The 20,482-nt window shown below is 38.3% G+C and overlaps 1 protein-coding gene across 1 annotated transcript; it reads left to right on the forward strand.

Moving 5' to 3' along the window:
* Nucleotides 1-575: 575 nt before the first annotated feature.
* psmd12 (proteasome 26S subunit, non-ATPase 12) lies at nucleotides 576-8,712 on the forward strand. Its single transcript, XM_036570112.1, has 11 exons — nucleotides 576-805; nucleotides 3,265-3,324; nucleotides 3,422-3,550; nucleotides 4,733-4,840; nucleotides 5,091-5,195; nucleotides 5,340-5,489; nucleotides 5,610-5,744; nucleotides 5,928-6,040; nucleotides 6,120-6,294; nucleotides 6,439-6,516; nucleotides 7,809-8,712. The coding sequence occupies exons 1-11, from the start codon at nucleotides 698-700 to the stop codon at nucleotides 8,016-8,018; spliced, it is 1,371 nt and encodes a 456-aa protein (XP_036426005.1). The 5' UTR covers nucleotides 576-697; the 3' UTR covers nucleotides 8,019-8,712.
* Nucleotides 8,713-20,482: the final 11,770 nt, after the last annotated feature.

The following is a 20,482-nucleotide window of genomic DNA, read 5'->3' on the forward strand; positions in this document are numbered from 1 at the left end:
GGAAATAAAACTGGCTCCGAGCTCTGTTTGACCATGCGGTGCATCAACCTGCGTTGCTCTACACAGCCTGCACCCCAAGGACCCTTTAGTACCTAATTCTGTCGGCCTGATTCGAAAAATTAGTAAATTAAGGCGTTAGACCAGGCCACATGGTTGTTTGCCGCCTATGTCCATTTTGTAATTAAAGCATTCAAGCAAGGTTGATTCTGATGCTTTATTTGCATAGACTTGTTCATTTTGAACAAAGAATAAATGAGGAAAACTATTTTCCTTACTGGTCACAACATGGATGTATGTATTGTACTTTCATTTGAATAGGTTCAATATAAATCTGGATGTTTGATTCTTAAAATATGTAATTGGAGCTGTACATTTACCCCATGCACACGAATCTTTACATTTAAAATACATATATCTGTACATGAATATATAGACAGATATTTAGTTGTCCTTCCAGTTAAGATTCGATTCCTCCGAGCCATCCAATGAAATTGCGACCGGAAATCAAGGGGTGCAGGATATGCGGGGGGAACGCATGAGGACGCACCATCGTTAGGCGATTGGTTGTAGCTCTATATGCTTCCGCGGCGGCGACCGTAGAAGAAATAAAGTCTGCAGCACTTTAGCGGTGTAGCAACATAGCAACCTAGCCGACAGAATTTGTTGTTGATATATTAAACGACAAAAAAATCTAAAAATGTCCGACGACAGGTCTGAGAGGTCGGATGGGAAGATTGTGAAGATGGAGATCGACTACAGCGCGACTGTAGATCAGCGGCTCCCCGAGTGCGAGAAAATGGCAAAAGTGAGTTGAATGAAGCGAGACTGGAGCGGCTGAGTCACGGTGCAGTTAGCTTAGCATAGCATAGCCTAGCCGTTTTTACATAACAATTAATTAACCAGTGTAGCATCTTCTGTCTACTAAGATCACCTGAGTCTTCCTTTAGACTCTGAAGAGTACGAGGCTTTTCCAACAGTCTACCTAAATCTGAATTATATGCTGCGAGACTGAGGTTCGCTTTCTGTTCGCCAGCTTCTTGTTCTAGGTTTCCCGTTCCACCTTAAATGGCTCACCAGTTACATTCTGAATGTAACTGCTGCGCCATTTAAGGTGGAACTGGTAATTCGAGCAAGAAGCAGACGAATAAGAGGAATAAGAAGCTGACTTAAATCAATAGGAGGACTGGGAAATACGATGATGTTTATCGTTATCGTGATGAATATTCACAATATGGTTTTCTGAGTGTATCGTGAATATCATCAGTACTTAAACGCCTCATAGCTGCATGTTTGATTAAAAGAGAGCCTCATTAGTCCTGTTTAAGTAGGTTTAACGTTAGTATAGAATAGTGTGTGTGAAATGTTGAACACCTGGATTCATAGTTTTTATGCTGTTTTTTAAAAATGTGCCATAATGGTGTTTGTTTGAACAAATAAAATTAAATATTGTGTATCATATTGTCAAAGTATGATGTTATAACCTTTTTGCCATATCAGTCACCTTTAGTTAATACTACTAAATTTCTACTACAGAATAAGTGGCGTTACATTTCAAGTGTCCAAAGTCTTAATATTTTTTTGTTAGGCAAGTGAGTAAATAAATTTAACATTATGATATTATAGATATTGTCATGATCTTGTATTATTGCTGCATGTATTTACTTAGGGAAACATAGATGTAGTGTTCTGAGTGACATTTTTAATAGCATTATTTGTGGTGGTGACGGTGGTCATACGTTGTTAGTATTAATGTTACTGAATTTAAAAAAAGGTACAATAATCACTCGTCATTATTTTTTTGGAATTCTGGTTTCACGGCAGTCCTGTTGGACATCTTGTCATTAGTGGGACTGCAACTATTTTGCAATAAATACAGTGACAGTATTTCAATGTGTCCGCTATAATAATCCCACGTTGTATACTGTGGTATACCTTACTATCGACTAAATCAGTTTTCACTGAGATGTCCCTATCTTAGACTTCTCCCTATAGTCATAGTTCCATCAGAGAGCTGCTTGGGTTCTTTATACTGAAGGGCATAAATTTGGTTCTTATGTTTGTCCAGAGAGAGAAACAGAATATAAAGCAGCTTTCCTGCATGTTGGTTGGTTCATTACAGATGCTCAGTATTAGTAGATGTAGCAGTAGTATGGATATTAGCCTCACATTTAAGTTGACAATTAAATATCTTACTGCTCCGTAAGCTGGGAAATGATGTAAATTCAGGCTAATGACACCACATGTAAGCATTACAGAGCCAGAAGGTGCGTTTTCCCTAATGATGATATAATATCCGTATAATAACAAACTGGGCTAGATTCTCATATTACTTAATTTATAATGATAACTGTGTTCTGTCCAGGCAGCTTGGAACATCAAAAAATGGCTACACTGGCATGTAGGTGGTGTTCTTCTGAACAAGCTTGTCTATTTTCCTCTCTAATGGAGAGTGATTTTGTGATGCCATTAAACACCTGCTTAAGCGGTGGATACATGAGTGAATGCTACCCAGGGTGTCTTTTACAGATTTTAAAATGACATCATTGCATGCACACCCAGAGAGGATGGACAAGTGATACTTTAGATTCTGTGTTTTGTTTGCGTTTATATATTCTGTGTTGTGTTATAAAATAATAATAATATAAAAAAAAAACCTGGAGTAGGAAACCACACAAATGTAAATCGGCTGGCGCTGTGTAGCAGCTGTGATTGGATACAGGAACATTAGGGGTGGGCTTTCAGGTGAATGTTGTGATGGGCTCAGTTCATCAGTAGTCGACATCAGATATAATGATGTTGAAAGGAATTAGCAGTTCCGTTACCCTCATTACTTGTTTATTTCAGTTATTCATCAGTCCTAACCCTTAACAGCTGCAGGCTAAAACCATCCACACATGGAAATACAGATATAAGCATGTTATGTGATACATCTAACTGCATAAAAAGTATCTTCTTTTCTCTTCTTATAAGCATCTTCTGCTTTTCACCTTGGTGCAGTAACGCAAAATACATAGACTCTCTGTATTGACAGAAAAACAAAAGTAAAGCAAAAACTTTATTACAGATGTCTTATTTCCAACCAAAACCACTTGAACACAGATCGAGTCATACTTACGACCTCCAAAGTCGTAAGTAAGAACTTCCAAGGAGGACTTAAAGGCTGCAATATCCCCTAGAATTCTTTGCTGTATACATGTATGACTTGTTTACCTGTTAATTAGTTAATCAGTCAATCAATCTTGTTTTTTTTCTTTGTCTTTCTAGGAAGGGAGGCTTCAGGAAGCCGTTGAGAGTCTTCTGTCTCTGGAGAAGCAAACAAGGACGGTTAGTCTGGCTGTTTTGGAACTTGACATCTTATTTACCTCTAACAAATCTGTGATACCAAACCTTTGTTGTACATTCCTGTGTCTGTTACATCCAGGCTTCAGACATGGTGTCCACATCCAGGATCTTGGTGGCCATAGTGCAGATGTGCTATGAGGCTAAAGACTGGGATGCTCTCAATGAGAACATTATGCTGTTGTCCAAGAGGAGGAGTCAGCTGAAACAGGTGAGCATATGAATGCATGTATTATACACAAAGCATTGCAGAAGGTTGCAGTGTTGGTACTTGATTGAATCCCAACTAGGCTTGTCATAATACCAGAATAGTGATTTCAATACTGATGCTTAGTGTAGTATCGCAATGCTTGATGCCAGATGCACACACAAATATTCAGATTTTCACTGTTTAATTATCATGTCTGTTCTTTGAGTTTTATCTTTTCTTTTTCAATGTGAAATTACATAAGCAATTCTGTGTTTCTAACATTCATCACACTGTGTTAAACAAGTACAAAATAGGTTATTCTGTATGTTGATGCTCCAAGAGCCAGTGAGTGTATCTCTGCCCATCCAAGTCAAATTAGAACATGCACAGTTTGATTTGCCTATAGAATCTTAAAAACAAAGGTTCACTGGAATGTCTGGTTCCAGAAAAACAAAACATAATTTGTTATAGAACGTTTACATTACGCTGAGGTTCTTCACACCTTTCATGCATCTGTTTTATAATTATGATTTATTTATTTATTTTTTTAAAGAACTGTTCATTGAAAGGTCTCTTTAATGGATGCAAAAATTTGTTTTTCTGTGGCATCGCTCCAAATAACCCATTTTGGCAACTTCTTTTAAGAATTTAGGCAAAATACAATGTCAGCATGGTGCTAGCTTATTTAAATGAAGAATTAAAAGTATTAAAAGTTGATTATTCAATTGTTTGCCTCATTGCCGTATTGAAAAAGGATATTTTTCAATACATAATCAACTCTAATCCCAGCCCAGTAACACAGAAAATGCTCATTTACCTGCCTTTTGTGAAAAAATAGTCAATGCAAACTCAATGGTTTGTGAAAAGTCGTTTACTAATTAGTCACAATGTAGTTTATTTAGGTCATTTAAGGATTAAAGATAGGAAGATTCTGTACAAATCTCTGACCCCACAGTGATTTGATCTGAATTGATTCTTTAGGAAATTATTTAATGTGTCACAAAATGTCAAATTTCACATACAGACCATAAAAACGATACACTGTGTTTTTTTTTTTGCCAGAAAATTTTAATTTGATCCAAAAAAAAGTGGGGTAAATGTAATAGATTTTTAATTGAATCCCCACCTTTAGTGATTTTTACACCCTTATAGTTTGTGAAGTGTAACAAGAAATGTATCAGGAATCTCCTTCTCTTGTTCCAGGCTGTTGCCAAGATGGTGCAGGAGTGTTATAAATATGTGGATGCTGTTACTGACCTGCCTGTCAAACTGAGGCTCATCGACACTCTCAGAACAGTCACTGCTGGAAAGGTCTGCTCTGTTTTTTTTTTTTCTTTTCTGTAGCTTGTTTTGCAAAACAAAATTGCTGTGCTTTTCTCTAATGAATGATTAGAGAAAGTATTCTTACGTTATACTCTCTTCTATGTTTGTGTGTTTCATAACCACTTCTTGAACGACCGCTGTTATAATTTAGTCCATTATATTGTTCTGATTTGCTGTTGTTTACCTTGTATGCTTTTGCGCAACTTACTGATGCTGTTTCCATGTTTGTTGAATGTAGATCTATGTGGAGATTGAGCGTGCCAGGCTTACTAAGACATTGGCCAATATTAAAGAACAGAGTGGGGAGGTCAAAGAGGCTGCATCTATTCTTCAGGAGCTGCAGGTGAGTCTGGGTCCTTCTTTCTTGCTGCTAATTATTACTTTCACATACTTGTATCACAAAAGAACGCCCCTAGTAGTTGGGTGCCTGTTTTATGCTGTACAATGTGATCTCAGTATGGATGGGTTCTGTTCTCTTCATCTGTAGGTGGAAACGTACGGCTCCATGGAGAAGAAGGAGAAGGTGGAGTTCATTTTGGAGCAGATGAGGCTGTGCATTGCTGTTAAAGACTACATCCGCACTCAGATCATCAGCAAGAAGATCAACACTAAGTTCTTCCAGGAGGAGGGCACTGAGGTGATGCTTAGACTGACATCAACCTCATAGTTCTGTGACTGATTTCCCAGCAACCTAGAGAATATACGTTTTATCCTCTGTCCTTAATCTAGACTGTTTTCTTTTCTGTCTTGTTCATAGGAGTCTAAATTGAAGTACTACAATCTAATGATCCAAGTTGACCAACATGAAGGCTCTTACCTGTCGATATGCAAACACTACCGGGCCATTTACGACACTCCCTGCATCCTGGAGGACAGCTCCAAATGGCAGCAGGTAATGCATGAAACCCAAGAGTAGTAGTTAAAACAAGAAAAATTTTGCCAGTTAACCAATTTGAGATAAATGAAAAAGTCTAAGTTTCATCATTTACAATAAAAGTGCATTGGTTTAAATGGAATCGTGACAGAATACAGAATCTCGTTCTGATTTCTCATTTTGTATGTTGTTTTGCTCCAGGCCCTGAAGAGTGTGGTTCTGTATGTGGTTTTGTCTCCGTATGACAACGAACAATCTGATCTAGTTCATCGAATCAGTGCAGACAAGAAACTTGAAGAAATCCCAAAATACAAGTAAGTGAGCTAGAGGTCTTCCTGAATTGGTATCTTCTGCAGAAAAGCGGTCTCACCCCCTTTTCTTTTCCTCCTTCAGAGACCTCCTGAAGCAGTTCACCACCATGGAGCTGATGCGCTGGTCCTCTCTGGTGGAGGATTATGGGAAGGAGCTTCGCGAGGGTTCTGCAGACAGCCCTGCCACAGATGTATTCACGTACACGGAGGAGGGAGAGAAGAGGTGGAAGGATCTCAAAAATAGAGTTGTAGAACATGTATGTACACCTTTTATCCATTTTTTTTTTTTCAATCCACTTTTAAATACTCTGAGATGAAAACAGGTTGCTGAAGTTGCTAAACTGTAACTTGACCTATTCGAGTGGTATTTAAGCGCTCATCTGTTGTTTTGTCCTTCATAGAACATAAGAATTATGGCCAAGTACTACACAAGAATCACAATGAAGAGGATGGCTGGACTTCTTGACCTTTCTATTGATGTAAGTTCATGTGTGTTTATGGGGAGCTGTTTTGATCTGGTTTATCCTTGTGCTTATGGACTGATGGTGGATAGTCGTATGTGTGCCAATTAGGGATGTAAATGATTAACAGTTAACCGACAAACAGGTATTTAACCAATGCTGTCAGTTTAAAAGATTTTTATTTTCTATTTCCAATTGACATTCAAGTTGAGGAATAATTTTATTTATTTATTTATTTATTTATTTATTTATTTATTTAAATTCTATACCTAAGGATGCCATAGGTAGTTGATACCATTAGATGGCAGAGCTTAAAATTAGGATTTTTTTCAAAGGGTGATGGCACAACTTCAGCAATGTACCTTGTTGAAAGCAAACATCTTCAGGCAATAACATGGAGAACTACACACACGGAGAAATCACACATGGGAGTATAAAATTATAGAACCATAATAAATTACTTCTGGCAGTGTGATTGATGAATCTGGGTTCAGCGGATGCCAGAATGCTGCCTACCAGAATGCATAGTGCAACAGTAAAGTTTGGTGGAGGGGAAGAGGGATAATGGTCTGGGGCCGTCTTTCAGGGTTTGGGCCCCTTAGTGAAGGGTGATCTTAATGCTACAGCATACAAATACGTTTTAGACAATTATATGCTTCCAACTTTGTGGCCGCAGTTCGGGAAAGACCCTTTCCTGTTTCGGCATGACTGAGCCCCTGTGCACAAAGCAAGGTCAAATCATGCCTTTATGGACAAGTTTAGTGTGGAGGAACTCCAGTGTCCTGTACAAAGGCCTGACCTAAACCCCACTGAACACCTATAGGATGAACTGGAATGTCGATTGCTAGCAGGCCTTCTCGTCCAACATCAGTGCCTGACCTCACAAATGCTATTTGGCTGAATGGACTCCATATTAATGCCCATGGTTTTTGAATGTTCAACAAGCTTATGTAGGTGTGATGGTCAGGTGTCCATAAACTGTCAGGGCATTGATACAGATTTTAGTTGATGTGAGTATTTTAGGAATTTTACAGTGGCTTCAAATGTGGCTCAGCCAATAAGATTTCAGAACCAGAACTTTGTTTTATAGCTGATATTTTGATGAGTCAGATGGATTTGCCAAAACGTACATCCTTAATATCAATGCACATTGCCTTATTTAAGGTATAAAATCAGTCATTTGTGGTTATAAGATATAAACAAAACGCTCACTATATTATAGTCTAGACTTAGCATAGATTTTATTTTAGTCATAACATAAATGTAATTTGAAAGAAAGTGGTAGATTCCTGTTTCTATGTGCTCCTTAGGAGTCGGAAGAGTTTCTGTCCAACCTGGTGGTGAACAAGACCATCTACGCCAAAGTGGACCGCCTGGCAGGCATCATCAACTTCCAACGGCCCAAAGACCCCAACGACCTGCTGAACGACTGGTCTCACAAACTGAACTCTCTCATGTCTCTTGTCAACAAAACCACCCACCTTATCGCAAAAGAGGAGATGATCCATAACCTGCAGTAGCTGTGTCATACATGGAGCTTGTCCTTTAGCTCAAGATTTCACTGTTTGAATTATATATAGATTTTTTTTCTCCCTCTCTCTCTCTCTCTGCCTCTTCATCAAGGAGGAGGTTGAACAGCTTTGTCCTGTTTTTGTATATGTCCCAACAGATCGCACAATTGGAAAGAATTTATTTTGCAGTGTAAAAAAACAAAAAAAAAGTTGGCAACCCTTGTCTCTGTAGGGTGCCTGGGATCAGAGCTGCACTGCCTCACTTGCAGATTTGTTGGCTGTTATTTAACTGAAATTTGCATTGATGTTAGTCCAGATTTGGACTTAGTCATGTCTAGACTGGTATACAAGAGTGCTGATCTAGGATCGATATAGGCAGCAAAAATGTGATCTTGGGTCAGTACTGACACATTTGATACTTCAGAAATACCACACTGGGTGCAAATTAAGCCTGGCATTGGACTGAGTTAAATTGTTCGTGGCGATTCTTCTTTTTTTGGTCCATGTTTCAGAGCAGCGATGGTGACAGAACAGTGTAAAGGTAGGTAGTTAATTTCAGTGTTGACCTCACACGCAGGTACAAGAATATTCTATTTGGAAAATGACGGCAAACTGCATCGCTGTATACAACTGTTGCTTCATCCTCGGTAACATGTTTTGAGTCTTTTGCAATGTACACATTAAATCTTTCTTTTCAACATAATGGCATTTTCTTTGCTGCCTTTGAAATACTAGTTGGCCCTTAATAAAACAAAAACGGCTGCATCTCAATCTGCAAGATTGGAAATTAGATTTATTATTCAGTTATTCATTTTTTGTTTATAAATGTAGTAATTACTATCCCAAGGTTTTGTGCTATATAAAAGTGTACCTTACCCAACCTGTGAACATTCTATATATGGTGTCATCTTGTATAAATTTTTATTGTAAGTCAGTCATGTTAAAGATGAAAATACATGCTTGACAGGTTAATGTTAGTTGCACATATATTGGGGGGCAGTTCCCAGAAATGCCCACCAGAGGAAGCTGAACTACCAGTTTTCAATTTTAATGCAGGAAATGAATTTCAGTCTGAGATTCAGTCTGGAAAGTTTTAAAGACTAAAAATCAAAAATGTAGATTGAAAGCAAGACAGCTTTAACCTTAGAAGCCAGAGCATATAGGTAGAGCAAGAAATAGTGCAAACCACTGATTGGTAAAACGTAATTGTCCCTTGGTTGGTACCTAAATGTGTTTGGTCATGATAACAAAAGTCATGTTAATGCGTTTAGTGGTCTCCGCCAACGAGAGACCTTTAAATCTGAGCGTATATGCATATTCTTAAGGGAATATATGGAATGTTAAATGGAAATGCTGGAAGGCTATGTTTATGCTCAGGAGGAGCTGACTTAAACTTTTGTTAAAGGGTAGCTTTTTATTTTTTTTATTTATTTTTATTTTTTTATTTTTATGTTTTCATAGCCATCAGATAACCTCCTTAGCCAATGAATATATATATATATATATATATATATATATATATATATATATATAAAAAAAAGAATTTATTCTTTACAATTTAACTGACCAGCCATTACCATCACTGGACAAGGGTGGGTTTCACAAATTTTACCTGTTAAAGTGCAAACACTTTTGATGCGTTAAGATACTAATTTTTGCCATCTTTAGTGTAATATACTGTCAATGGGTTGATCTGAATACTTACATTAATGAATATGCAATGATGAAATGCAATTTAAAGGGAAAATCTACCAATTTATCAAAATCTCTGCATAATTCAAGCTCTGAGATGTAAAAAAAAAATTCATCCAGAGAGGTTTAGTGTGAAATGGTTAATTGTAGAGAAACTTACAATATAGTGTTAGGCCAAAACCTCTATCTCAGAACTATCATAAAACAATGTCTCAGGCATCAAGCAGAGTATGGAACTCACATCACATGTGCCAGTTTTAGCCCTGCCTAACTCAAATCGAACAGAAGAAAATGGCAGGAAAAACCAATTTACAAAACTCTCAACAGAAAAGAGCATTCTTCATCATTCTTTTTCAGCCAGTTCATTACAAAAACACAACAAAAACTGAAGTTAATAAGTTAGAAGAAAATCATGAAAATGAGTCGACAGGTGCTTAAAGTAAAAATTCTTTTGCACTTTAGGCCTTTGATAAGCCAGACCTTGAGGCTCCTCTACTGTTGCATAAAACAAAATGTTTTATGATCCATTGCAGAAAGTCTCTGCATTGATATTCTTAATTACAGATGTCTGATTACTGCTATAGAGATGATTTATTTCTAGAGGTGAATGATGATTGAAGAAAACTACAGTAAATTAAATAAAAGCATACTTTACCTAAAGATACACTATGGGCAAAAGTATTGTACACATTACATCTACAGGAACTTTTGAGACATCCCATTCTAAATCCATAGGCATTAATATGGAGTTGGTCCCCCTTTGCAGCTTTAACAGCATCCACTCTTCTGGGAAGCTTTCTACAAGATTTTGTGTGTGTCTTTGGGGTTTTTGCCTGTTCACCCAGAAGAGCATTTGTGAGGTCAGACACTGATGTTGGACAAGAGGGTCTGCCTCACAGTCTCTGTTCTAGTTCAGCCCAAAGGTGTTTGATATGGTTGAGGTCAGGGCTTTGTGAGGGGCATTTAAGTTTTTCCACACCAGACTCCCCCAGCCATGCCTTTATGGACCTTGCTTCGTGCAATGGGGCTCAGTCATGCTGGAACAGAAAAGGGCCTTCCCCAAACTGTTCCAACAAAGTTGGAAGCATACAATTGTCCAAAATGTCTTGGTCTGCTGAAGCATTAAGATTTCCCTTCACTGGAACTAAGGGGCCCAGACCAACCCCCTGAAAAACAACCCCATAGCATCATCCCTCCTCCACCAAACTTTACAGTTGGTATAGTGCAGTCAGGCAGGTAATGTTGTCCTGGCACTCACCAAACTCAGATTCGTCCATCAGACTGCCCGATAGAGAAGAACACAGAATACATTTCCACTGCTCCAGAGTCCAGTGTTTTACACCACTCCATCTGATGTTTGGCATGCTTGGTGATGCAAGGCTTGCATGCAGCTGCTCGGCCATGGAAACCCATGCCATGAAGCTCCCAGTGCACAGTTTTTGTGGTGATGTTAATGCCAGAGGAGGACTGGAACTCAACAGTTATTGAGTCAGTAGAGCGTTGGTGACTTTTATGCACTACGTGCCTCAGCACTCGACGACCCGCTCCGTAACTTTGCATGGTCTGACACTTTATGGCTGAGTTGCTGTGGTTCCTAAACGCTTACATTTTTCAATAATACCACTCAGTTGACCATTAACTATATAGGAGGGAAGAAATTTCATGACCTAATTTGTTGCAATGGTGGTATCCTATTACAGCACCACACTCAAATTCAGTGAGCTCTTTAGAACGACCCATTCTTTCACAAATGTTTGTAAAGGCAGACTGCATGGCTAGGTGCTTGATTTTATACACCTGTGGTAATGGAACTGAATGAAACACCTGAATTCAATGATTTTGAGATTGAATATTTTTGACATCTCAGTCACCATGCTTCTTTTGTTTTTAAATAAATGTATGGTTAAGGTTGATTATAACTCTGTCCTTTTACTTAAGCACAGCTGCAGAGATGTGCTGCTTTGTGAAGATCGTTCAGATTCAGGTTGTTTCTGTGTTAAAATATATCACGGTAGGTGATAAAAGAAAATGTGTTTAATTTACTGAGTCTCTGAGAAGAACAGCACCATGTCTGAGCCCTGAGGTGCTGATAAAGTGCTTCTGCAATCTCTATCTTTATTACGTAATCCCAGTAACACTTATTGTGCTGCGAACAGAAGTGTTTTTTTAATAAACCTGACAAAACTAGTCTCTTTCCGCTGCCACAGAAAAGTAAGCAGGACTGAGATACATATGGTACAGTTCAGACCGTGGCATTTTTTAACTTTTGGGGGCTCTACAAAACACCTACCGCATGTCTTTTAGTCAGGTTATGTAATCTGGTTTCTAAGGACGTTAGCCACATTTTATGTTAAGACAAGAAATCTCATTTTTACCATTTTCAGTTACACATATTCCAACATTGATTGCCCTGTCCAGCTTTTTATAACTTGTAGTTGGTTAGGTGGTTTGAAGGCATGCACAATGTGTAGGTGTATGCATGTTTTAATCAGCCAGTGAGTCGTACTGATGAAGTCTCTTTTTTTCATAATTTTTCATGTTGATAAGCTTTTAATAATAGTCATTGGTTTTCATGGATTCAATCTCATTTTACTGTGATATGCTTCTAACAGTAGTCATTCCTTTTAGAGATCAATTTCTCACTGTTATCCTGATAGGTTTCAGTAGTCATTAGATAGCATTGGTTAACTCAAATGCACAAAATGTTGCAAGACTGTATACACTTAAAATTTGGTTCTTAAAGACAATATTTCTGTATGGAACCATAAACACTCACAGAACCATTTGCTTGCTTAAATGGTTCTTTACCCAGTAAAATTGTTCTTCAGATTGATGGAGAATGTGTTGTATGGTTCTATATACACCGATCAGGCATAGCATTATGACCACCTCCTTGTTTCTATGCTCATTGTCCATTTTATCAACTCTACTGACTATATAGATGCACTTTGTAGTTCTACAATTACAGACTGTAGTCCATCTGTTTCTCTGAATACTCACAGAGCAGGTACTATTTAGGTGGTGGATCATTCTCAGCACTCCAGTAACACTGATGTGGTGGTGATGTGTTAGTGTGCTAGAAGATGACCAACACAAACTGTGCAGCAGCAGATGAGCTATCGTCTCTGACTTTACATCTAAAAGGTGGACTGACAAGGTAGGAGTGTCTAATAGAGTGGACAGTGAGTGGACACAGTGTTTAAAAACTCCAGCAGCACTGCTGTGTCTGATCCACTCGTACCAGCACAACACACACTACCACCACGTCAGTGTTACTGCAGTGCTGAGAATGATCCACCACCCAAATAGTACCTGCTCTCTGAGGGTCCATGAGGGTCCAGACCACTGAAGAACAGGGTAAAAGGGGCTAACAAAGTATGCAGAGAAACAGATGGACTACAGTCTGTAATTGTAGTATTACAAAGTGCACCTATATAATAAGTGGAGCTGATAAAATGGACAATGAGCATAGAAACAAGGAGGTGGTCATAATGTTATGCCTGATTGGTATAGAACCTTTATGAAAATGGTTCTACATAGCACTAAAAAGCGTTCTTCTTTTATTAGGATGTCAAGCTTATACTTGTCTTTGCTAAAAAAAAATCCTTGAAGAACCATGTTTTTAAGAGCAATAGCCTCTATAGGAATAGTGCATGTGTGCTTTTGGGACTGATCATATGGTTTTCGTACAGCATTTGTTCAGACTAAGTTTTTTTCTATCACAAGTGACATGGACATCTCCCACACTGACCCTCTTATCCATGTTTTTTCCTGAAAACCCAGTGGGGGCTGCCATTATGCCTCACTATTTCCATTTGCTGGTGTTCTGTTTCAAGTCGTGCTAGAATTCCAGTCGTGCGAATCAGAGAATGACGTGTGCTGTTGTCGGTTGCCACAACAACTCAAAAGAATTGGCAGATTTGTAATGTCCCACACCCTGTACGTTCCATTCCATACCAAAGAAGACAGAACAGAAAATGTGTGGCTCGCAATTGTAAAACTAATCCAAAGAGAAAATACGTTTGCTTATAAAATTTGCATATATATCAAATCGGACCCACAGCCTCCACCACTTAACTGTCCCCTAACAGTCCATAACCCACCTTGTTTACCTTGGCTGACTTGGCTCTACCCCAGTTTCCAAAAAAGTTTGCTATATAACACCTTTCTTATTGTGTTAATATCGACGTATGCCTGTAGTTTTTCACCATACGCCTTCAGAAAAAACAAAATCATTCACTATATCAATATAGCTAACTTTAGCACACAATTTATGTTATCTACCCACTCCGTAAGCATCAAGGGACTGGCACTGTCAAAACATAGCCACTTTTTCTTTTAAAATTTCATTACTGAGCAACCACCTACTATTTTTGGCCATTTACAGTATAAAAACAGCAACACGTCCAAATTTTCACTCGTTCGGAACCGAAAACCAAAAACTGGTTTTAGTTATGAATCACGGACAAGGCCTAGCAGTACTTTAGCAACTATCTGGAATACCATAGCAATGGCGTAGCAAACCTTAGCAACCACAAGTTGTTAATGACCTAACAACTCCTTAGCAATGACAGCAGTGCACTACTAACACCTTAAAAAACCACCTGGAACACCACAGCAATGGCATAGCAACACATTTGCAACATTTATATTTATCATTTACATTTAACATTTACATTTATATTTAACATTTAAATGTCTTATTAACATTTCATAATGTTTCATTCAAAATATCACTGCACTGAATACTAACACTGTCTAAATGGATGGAGATTGAACGAAATGTTAACCCTTTGTAAGACTAATAACTATGGCACCGTCTTCTTATTAGCCTCACAACAGGTGGGTCAATTACAGAATGCTTCTATTGCTAGAATCTTTGCAGTGTTATCCTTGTTTGCTAACTTTAAAAGGTCTAGTGTTCAAATTTGTGTCAGAATTCAACACAACGCCTATTGTCAGTTTCACGGTGACGTTTTCTAATTTTTATTGTTCACAGTAAGTCATACTGGGTCCGAAACCACACTAACAACTCTGCACGACCTTAATGAAGAACAGGATGCAGTTTGAGAGATGTTTTGGGCAATATTTACCACAAAAGATTGCCTTCCAGTGTTTGTTAGCTACATTAACTTCATAGCTCCAACGCTAAATTAAAGAAGAGAGAGAGAATTCGGACACTAAGCAGGAAAATTGTGTACATTTTTCATTAAAACCATTCCTTTAGCACAAAAGGAAAATAGTTAGCCTGCAGGCTAACTACCTCTACGGCAACAGTGAAACATTAAATTAAACACTGTTGATGGCTGTAGAAAACTACGGTTTCTGTTTTTCTAAAGAAAACCTAAGGCTTTATGCAACCCACATTTAATCCTTCTACATATTACTTTTTGCCCCCTCTGTTTTTTGCAGTACCCAGAAGGATAAGCGGTTTAGAAAATGTGTGTGTGTGTTTTGTAGTTAGAGCAGTTTTCTTGCCATGCCCTGGATTCACCACTAGATGTCGTAGTTGTTATATTCAGAATGTTTTAATTATACATTTCAATTACATAGACGTCTTGAATCCAATAATGGAATAATGGAAAGGCTTGAAAAAATAAATTAGAATCTTCATGTCAATTAGTGTTTTATATCTGTGCACATGGATTAGTATCTTGATTTAGCTTCTTCAGTAACACTTTGTCTCACTTATGCTTAATTTTCCTCTTTACTGATGTTTTGTGCAGGATATATTTTGTCTTAGCTCTGTTACTCTTAATAATATAGCATTTTGCTCACAGTTGATCTCTCTCTCTCTCTCTCTCTCTCTCTCTCTGTCTCTCTCTCTGTCTGGCTTGGAGAAAGGTGAAAAGAAATGCTCCTTGTGGGGACACGCTTATCAACGCTTAATAATGCATAACGTTGAGGAGACCCAGGGGAATGCCTGGAATGGAAATGTGTTTTAGAATTTAAATCTTTTTTTTTGTGCTCTACAGGAGAGCTGCAGCCACCTGCTGCTTCACAAACATGCCCCCCACCTCTATCTCACTCTTCCTCTCTCTTTTTCTTACCCCAAGTGTCTGGCGAGGCCTGGGTTATTGAAATCCAGCACTAATTATTATTCTTTCCTCTGTCAAGTCAGGGTTGAGAGACATTGCTATGCTTTCTGCCTTTTGGCTGCAGCAGAATATCAAAATGCAAACGTTATGTCAAAAATACACTTTCCTCAGAATGCATTCCCCTCAGAACACATGAAAAAGAAAACTCTATTATCTGTTTTTTGTGCATATTTTCTATTCCTTTCCACAAAGCTTCAATGCCATTGACTGGCTATTTAAAGCACTATGATAAAGCACACTTCTCTATATTTATGATACCTCACAAGAAAACCTGACTGTTCATGGATTATGTAGTTTGTACTTTCCTACATTTGCATTGATTTAATGAAAGATCTGATCTGATTGCATGATTCATAGTTAAAAACTGATTTCCTCTTCAGGAGGGTCAACTGCATGTCCCCATGCATTGGGGAATCCTCAGGGCTTTCTAGCCCTCTACAGAGGGCCTAATGATTTTTGGAAAGTAAGAAAGTCTGTAATATAGTTTAGTTTTATATGATATAATCATCAATCTGTTTTTAATCTATTCACCATACTGTAATACTACTGTTATTTATTTAAGTCCTGTTCAGAAACTTTTGTTACTTTTTGAGAAAACTTTTTGTTGGACTTAATTAGGACTTAATCCTGAATCTTGAAACAACTGACAGAAAACTGTCCAATCATGATTGCTTTCTCTGTGGTATTGAGGCAGATACAGTCAAGGAAGCTCTCCCATTGGTTAGGCCTTCAGGAGCTGAACTGAAGGCCTTACATGTTAGATTAACCACCAAAATAATCAGGAACTGACAGAAAAATCAATCACATTTTGATTCACAATAGGTGGGACCAACTTTGAGAGAACAAAACATCACTCTAGACCTTCTAGATGGCTTAGATGCATCACTGACTGCAAATATGAGTCATAGTGTAACCAGATTTCACTTAGTTGTTAGAATGGAAAATAGCAGCAGCAGCAGCTCTATGCCAGAACTCTAAAACTGCAAAATACAAGGGGTAAAATATGGTAATGCTGTTTTACAATCCTCAGATGTCTGAGGATTGTAAAAAATTCAAATGTCTGTGTTTAGTCTAGAACAGCCAAAAAATATTCATGTGCACCAACTTTAGCTTAGCACTCCAATGCTATTAGTAATCCCACAGCAGACATTAGCATTACTATAAAGGGTTTTTTTTGGCCGACCTAAGGATCCAGTTGTAACAGTCACAGTACAGCGCTGCTTTAAGAAATGGTTCCTTTCTACAATAAAGATGAGCTTAATAAGCTCTAATGATGTGTTTGTTTTCTTAGCTGAGGAAATAATGATGTTACCATTCCCTCATCTCTCTCCTCCACCTCAGCCACATTTATCCTCTTTTTTTTCTCCTCTTCCTAACAATGCACTTCACTGTCTTTAAACTAAACTAAACTATTTTGCTTGTGCCAGCAGTCTGAAAGTTTGTGGCATTAGTGCTTGTAAGTGTGTGCGTGTGTTGGAAGGTGCCATGCTCATTCCCTCTCTGCGACTTCAAAGCGATTTGGAGCCAGGTTTGTAATTACCTCGTCTGGATGGATGTCACTTTCGCAGGCTGACAAGTGGCCACGGTAAGGCACTAATCTTTATAGACAAGCAGCAGAAGTCAAGGTTAATCCTGCTGTTGCCGAACGGCCGTCTTAATCAGCCCGCTGAAAATATGGATGCAACCTTGAAATTTTTTAATCTGCTTCAGATTTGGACATCAGAACAGAACAACGTTGTAAGAATGCTGCAACAGAGGATGGCAGCAACCTGTGGGTTTTGATATTGTCTCAAAGTTTTTTTTAGGTACTATTGTTGTTTTGTGATATCTTCAATTTATATTACATAGCCATTTATTTTAATGTACTAAATAATTTACACAGGGAATTACATTTACATTCATTTTACTTTCTGTATCAACAGGTTAGAGTCCGCAGTTTTGACATCTTTCTGGTTATTTCTGATATCAATATGTGACAAAAACATGGCAAAAATGGAAAGAATGGGCCTCATTCACCTATCGTTCTCAAGAAGAAATTTCTTCCTAAAAACCACTTGCGCAGTTTTTACAAAGATTCACCAATGTTTTTGTATCTAGGATTTGTTTTTAGGTAAAAACAGAATTTACACACACTCAAGAGCACAAAGGTGTGAAGACTTCTGTGGTTTAAGAACACACAATGAATCTGATGTAGACTTTCTCCTAGGACCTTTCTCAATAAAATATTAAAGAAAAAACATAGGAAGATATTGGTTAACCTGGCCCAGTGTTTCCTCTTTCTGAAAAGCAAGACTGCACACACCAAAATAGCTTTTCATCAAATTTAAATTACGGTTAAATATCTTCTCTTCTACTTATGTACAAAAATGTGTTATGAACTGGAAGTTTGGAATTTACATTTTCCAAATAATTTCTCAGAATTTCTTTTTGAGACTTTTGTGACTTTTACAAAAATTGAAATATAGGTTTGTATTTTTTTCTTCTCTGATGAAATTTGAACCCATGACTATCTATGCTAACTGCTAGCCTAAAACGGCCATTACTGACAGATCAGACGTTTATGAGTTGGTGTACCTCACTGATGGTCCTGACTGCTAGCCTAGCCACTGATCTGTAGGCTAATTAATACATAATACTGTTGAACACAATCATAAAGAAAAAAAGTGCTTCTATCTTTATTTAGCGCAAAATGGAGTTTTTTTCCATTCTTTTTTTTAACCTGTTTTAGCCAGAGAAAGCAGCCAAACTGAGGTAAAGTCTCAATTTATGGGTTTAATTCTCACTTTGAGAGGAATTATACTTCAATACCTGTCTGCAAAGCAGCAGGATAGTTGGTAGGCCAGAGAAAACGTGCAGAAAAAGAAGAATATCTGTATGTGCGGAGAACCTGTAGCGGTAGTTCAACAGAGCCACAGCACAGCACTGAATCCACTGGCCCAACAACGCTAAGGCTCTTTGCTCTAATACTGTTTGTTTGAGGTAGTAACACTTACATATGGCATTCAGGATTAATGACAGTTGTTGGCTTCGTGAGCTAGAACACAGTGGATTCCCTTGATCATCAGTCATTTTTAGCTATCTCTGAGCAATACCAAAATCAAAGCTATTACATGGATCGCTGGGCTGTGGGGACCTTCAATTTGCCTGCAGTTCAATAATCCATTGCTGTTTAAAGCAAAAAACGAATTTTGTCCCATTTTCCCCCAGTGTCCTGGAGGAAGGAGCAGAACAGGTGATCAGAAATGCTAGCCATGCTAGCCTATCGAAACGCTAGTCTAGCTGCGTGGAGCTACAACCCTCTCTAACTCCGCAGCCAGCATCTCATTGATCCCTCACACTCCCTGAGCAAACAGAGACAACAAAGAGGGCAGAAATAACGGAGCCAGCCTGGTTTCCTCCACAGCACTAGACTGCTTCACACTGCTGGAGAGGAATTGATTCGCTTTGACTCAAACCGAAGCTCTAATGAGGATTCTGATGCTAGCAGACTTGTTATTCTCTGGAAGTGTGCAACAATAAACCCCCATCTACCCACGCATCCGCCCCCCGACCCCAGATTGCCCTCAGCTACGTGCCCCACCAGATAACTAACAGTCTTCAGACACTTCAGGTCTGAGCCCACCAAACCTAAACTGGCAGCCAAATCTAATTCTTTACACATAACTGATGTCTGATGTTTTCAATTCCATCTGGTATCACGTTCACATATTGGATTACACGGTAATAGCTCAAACAGAAAATCCAATCAGGTGAAGAAATCAAAAGCAAATTGAATTGACGCGTTGCACCCTACTAACTAAATGTAGCTTGAGAAATCTTACAATACACACAGAATTAAAATCAATGGCCAGTTTGTGTCAGCATGGGTCTACAGCAACTTGTCATAGTCCGTAACTAATGTATCTTTATTATGTATCTTAGTAATGCTTATGTATCAAGATGTTGTTTAGCTTGCAAATAAATACCTTAATAAAACAATGACCAATCAATTGTTTTATTTAAAAGGCAACATTACAGCATCTACCATTTTAGAAAAATCTGCAGGGATATTTTTCCAGACCTCCAAAGTTCAGTAGGAGGTTGAATTTTTGATACTTACGATCCAAGTAATTGCAAACATGTTGATGTTGAGGTCTGGGCTTTGTTGTGGTCAGCTTATTGTTCTGAAAACACCAGCAGCTTCTTTATTTCCCCACTTATTTTTCTTTGGCTTTTCCTTTCCGTATGCAAATTGACTAGTTGATATCTAATCATCCAGAAATATGCTGGGGTATTTACCCCAATCAGTGTCACTGCTAGGCTAAGAGTGGACCACCGCCCAAAAATATCCAGACAGGAGCAGACCTATGGTCAGGAACTGACCAGCGACGAAGGCCTACAATAAATGGTCTTAACAATAAATGGTCTTGAATGCTAGAGTTAATGGAGCAGACTGCTGTTCACTGTAGCAATGCAGACAACAATCTCACCTAGCTAGTAGCTAACAAAATGGTAATAAGAAAGACTTAAGATGAACATCGATAATTTGAAGATGAATGGACTTATTTGCATTTATAAGCACTCCAGCTGGTTTCCTGATACATTTCATCTGTAACGAGAAACTGTCAAACACTAAAAAGTCATGAAGCTGAAGTCAGCTTCTCATTCGCTAGCCTCTCATTCAAATACTCCCACAGCAGTTAC

This window comes from Colossoma macropomum, unplaced genomic scaffold (genome assembly GCF_904425465.1).
Source record: "Colossoma macropomum unplaced genomic scaffold, Colossoma_macropomum, whole genome shotgun sequence".
Taxonomy (NCBI): Eukaryota; Metazoa; Chordata; class Actinopteri; order Characiformes; family Serrasalmidae; genus Colossoma; species Colossoma macropomum.

Bases quoted from the DNA above. Each gene is read 5' to 3' on its own strand.
- psmd12 (XM_036570112.1), top strand. From the start codon at position 698: ATGTCCGACGACAGGTCTGAGAGGTCGGATGGGAAGATTGTGAAGATG. The intron at 4,841-5,090 runs GTCTGCTCTGTT...TGTTGAATGTAG, and splicing joins GAACAGTCACTGCTGGAAAG to ATCTATGTGGAGATTGAGCG. The intron at 5,745-5,927 runs GTAATGCATGAA...GTTTTGCTCCAG, and splicing joins ACAGCTCCAAATGGCAGCAG to GCCCTGAAGAGTGTGGTTCT.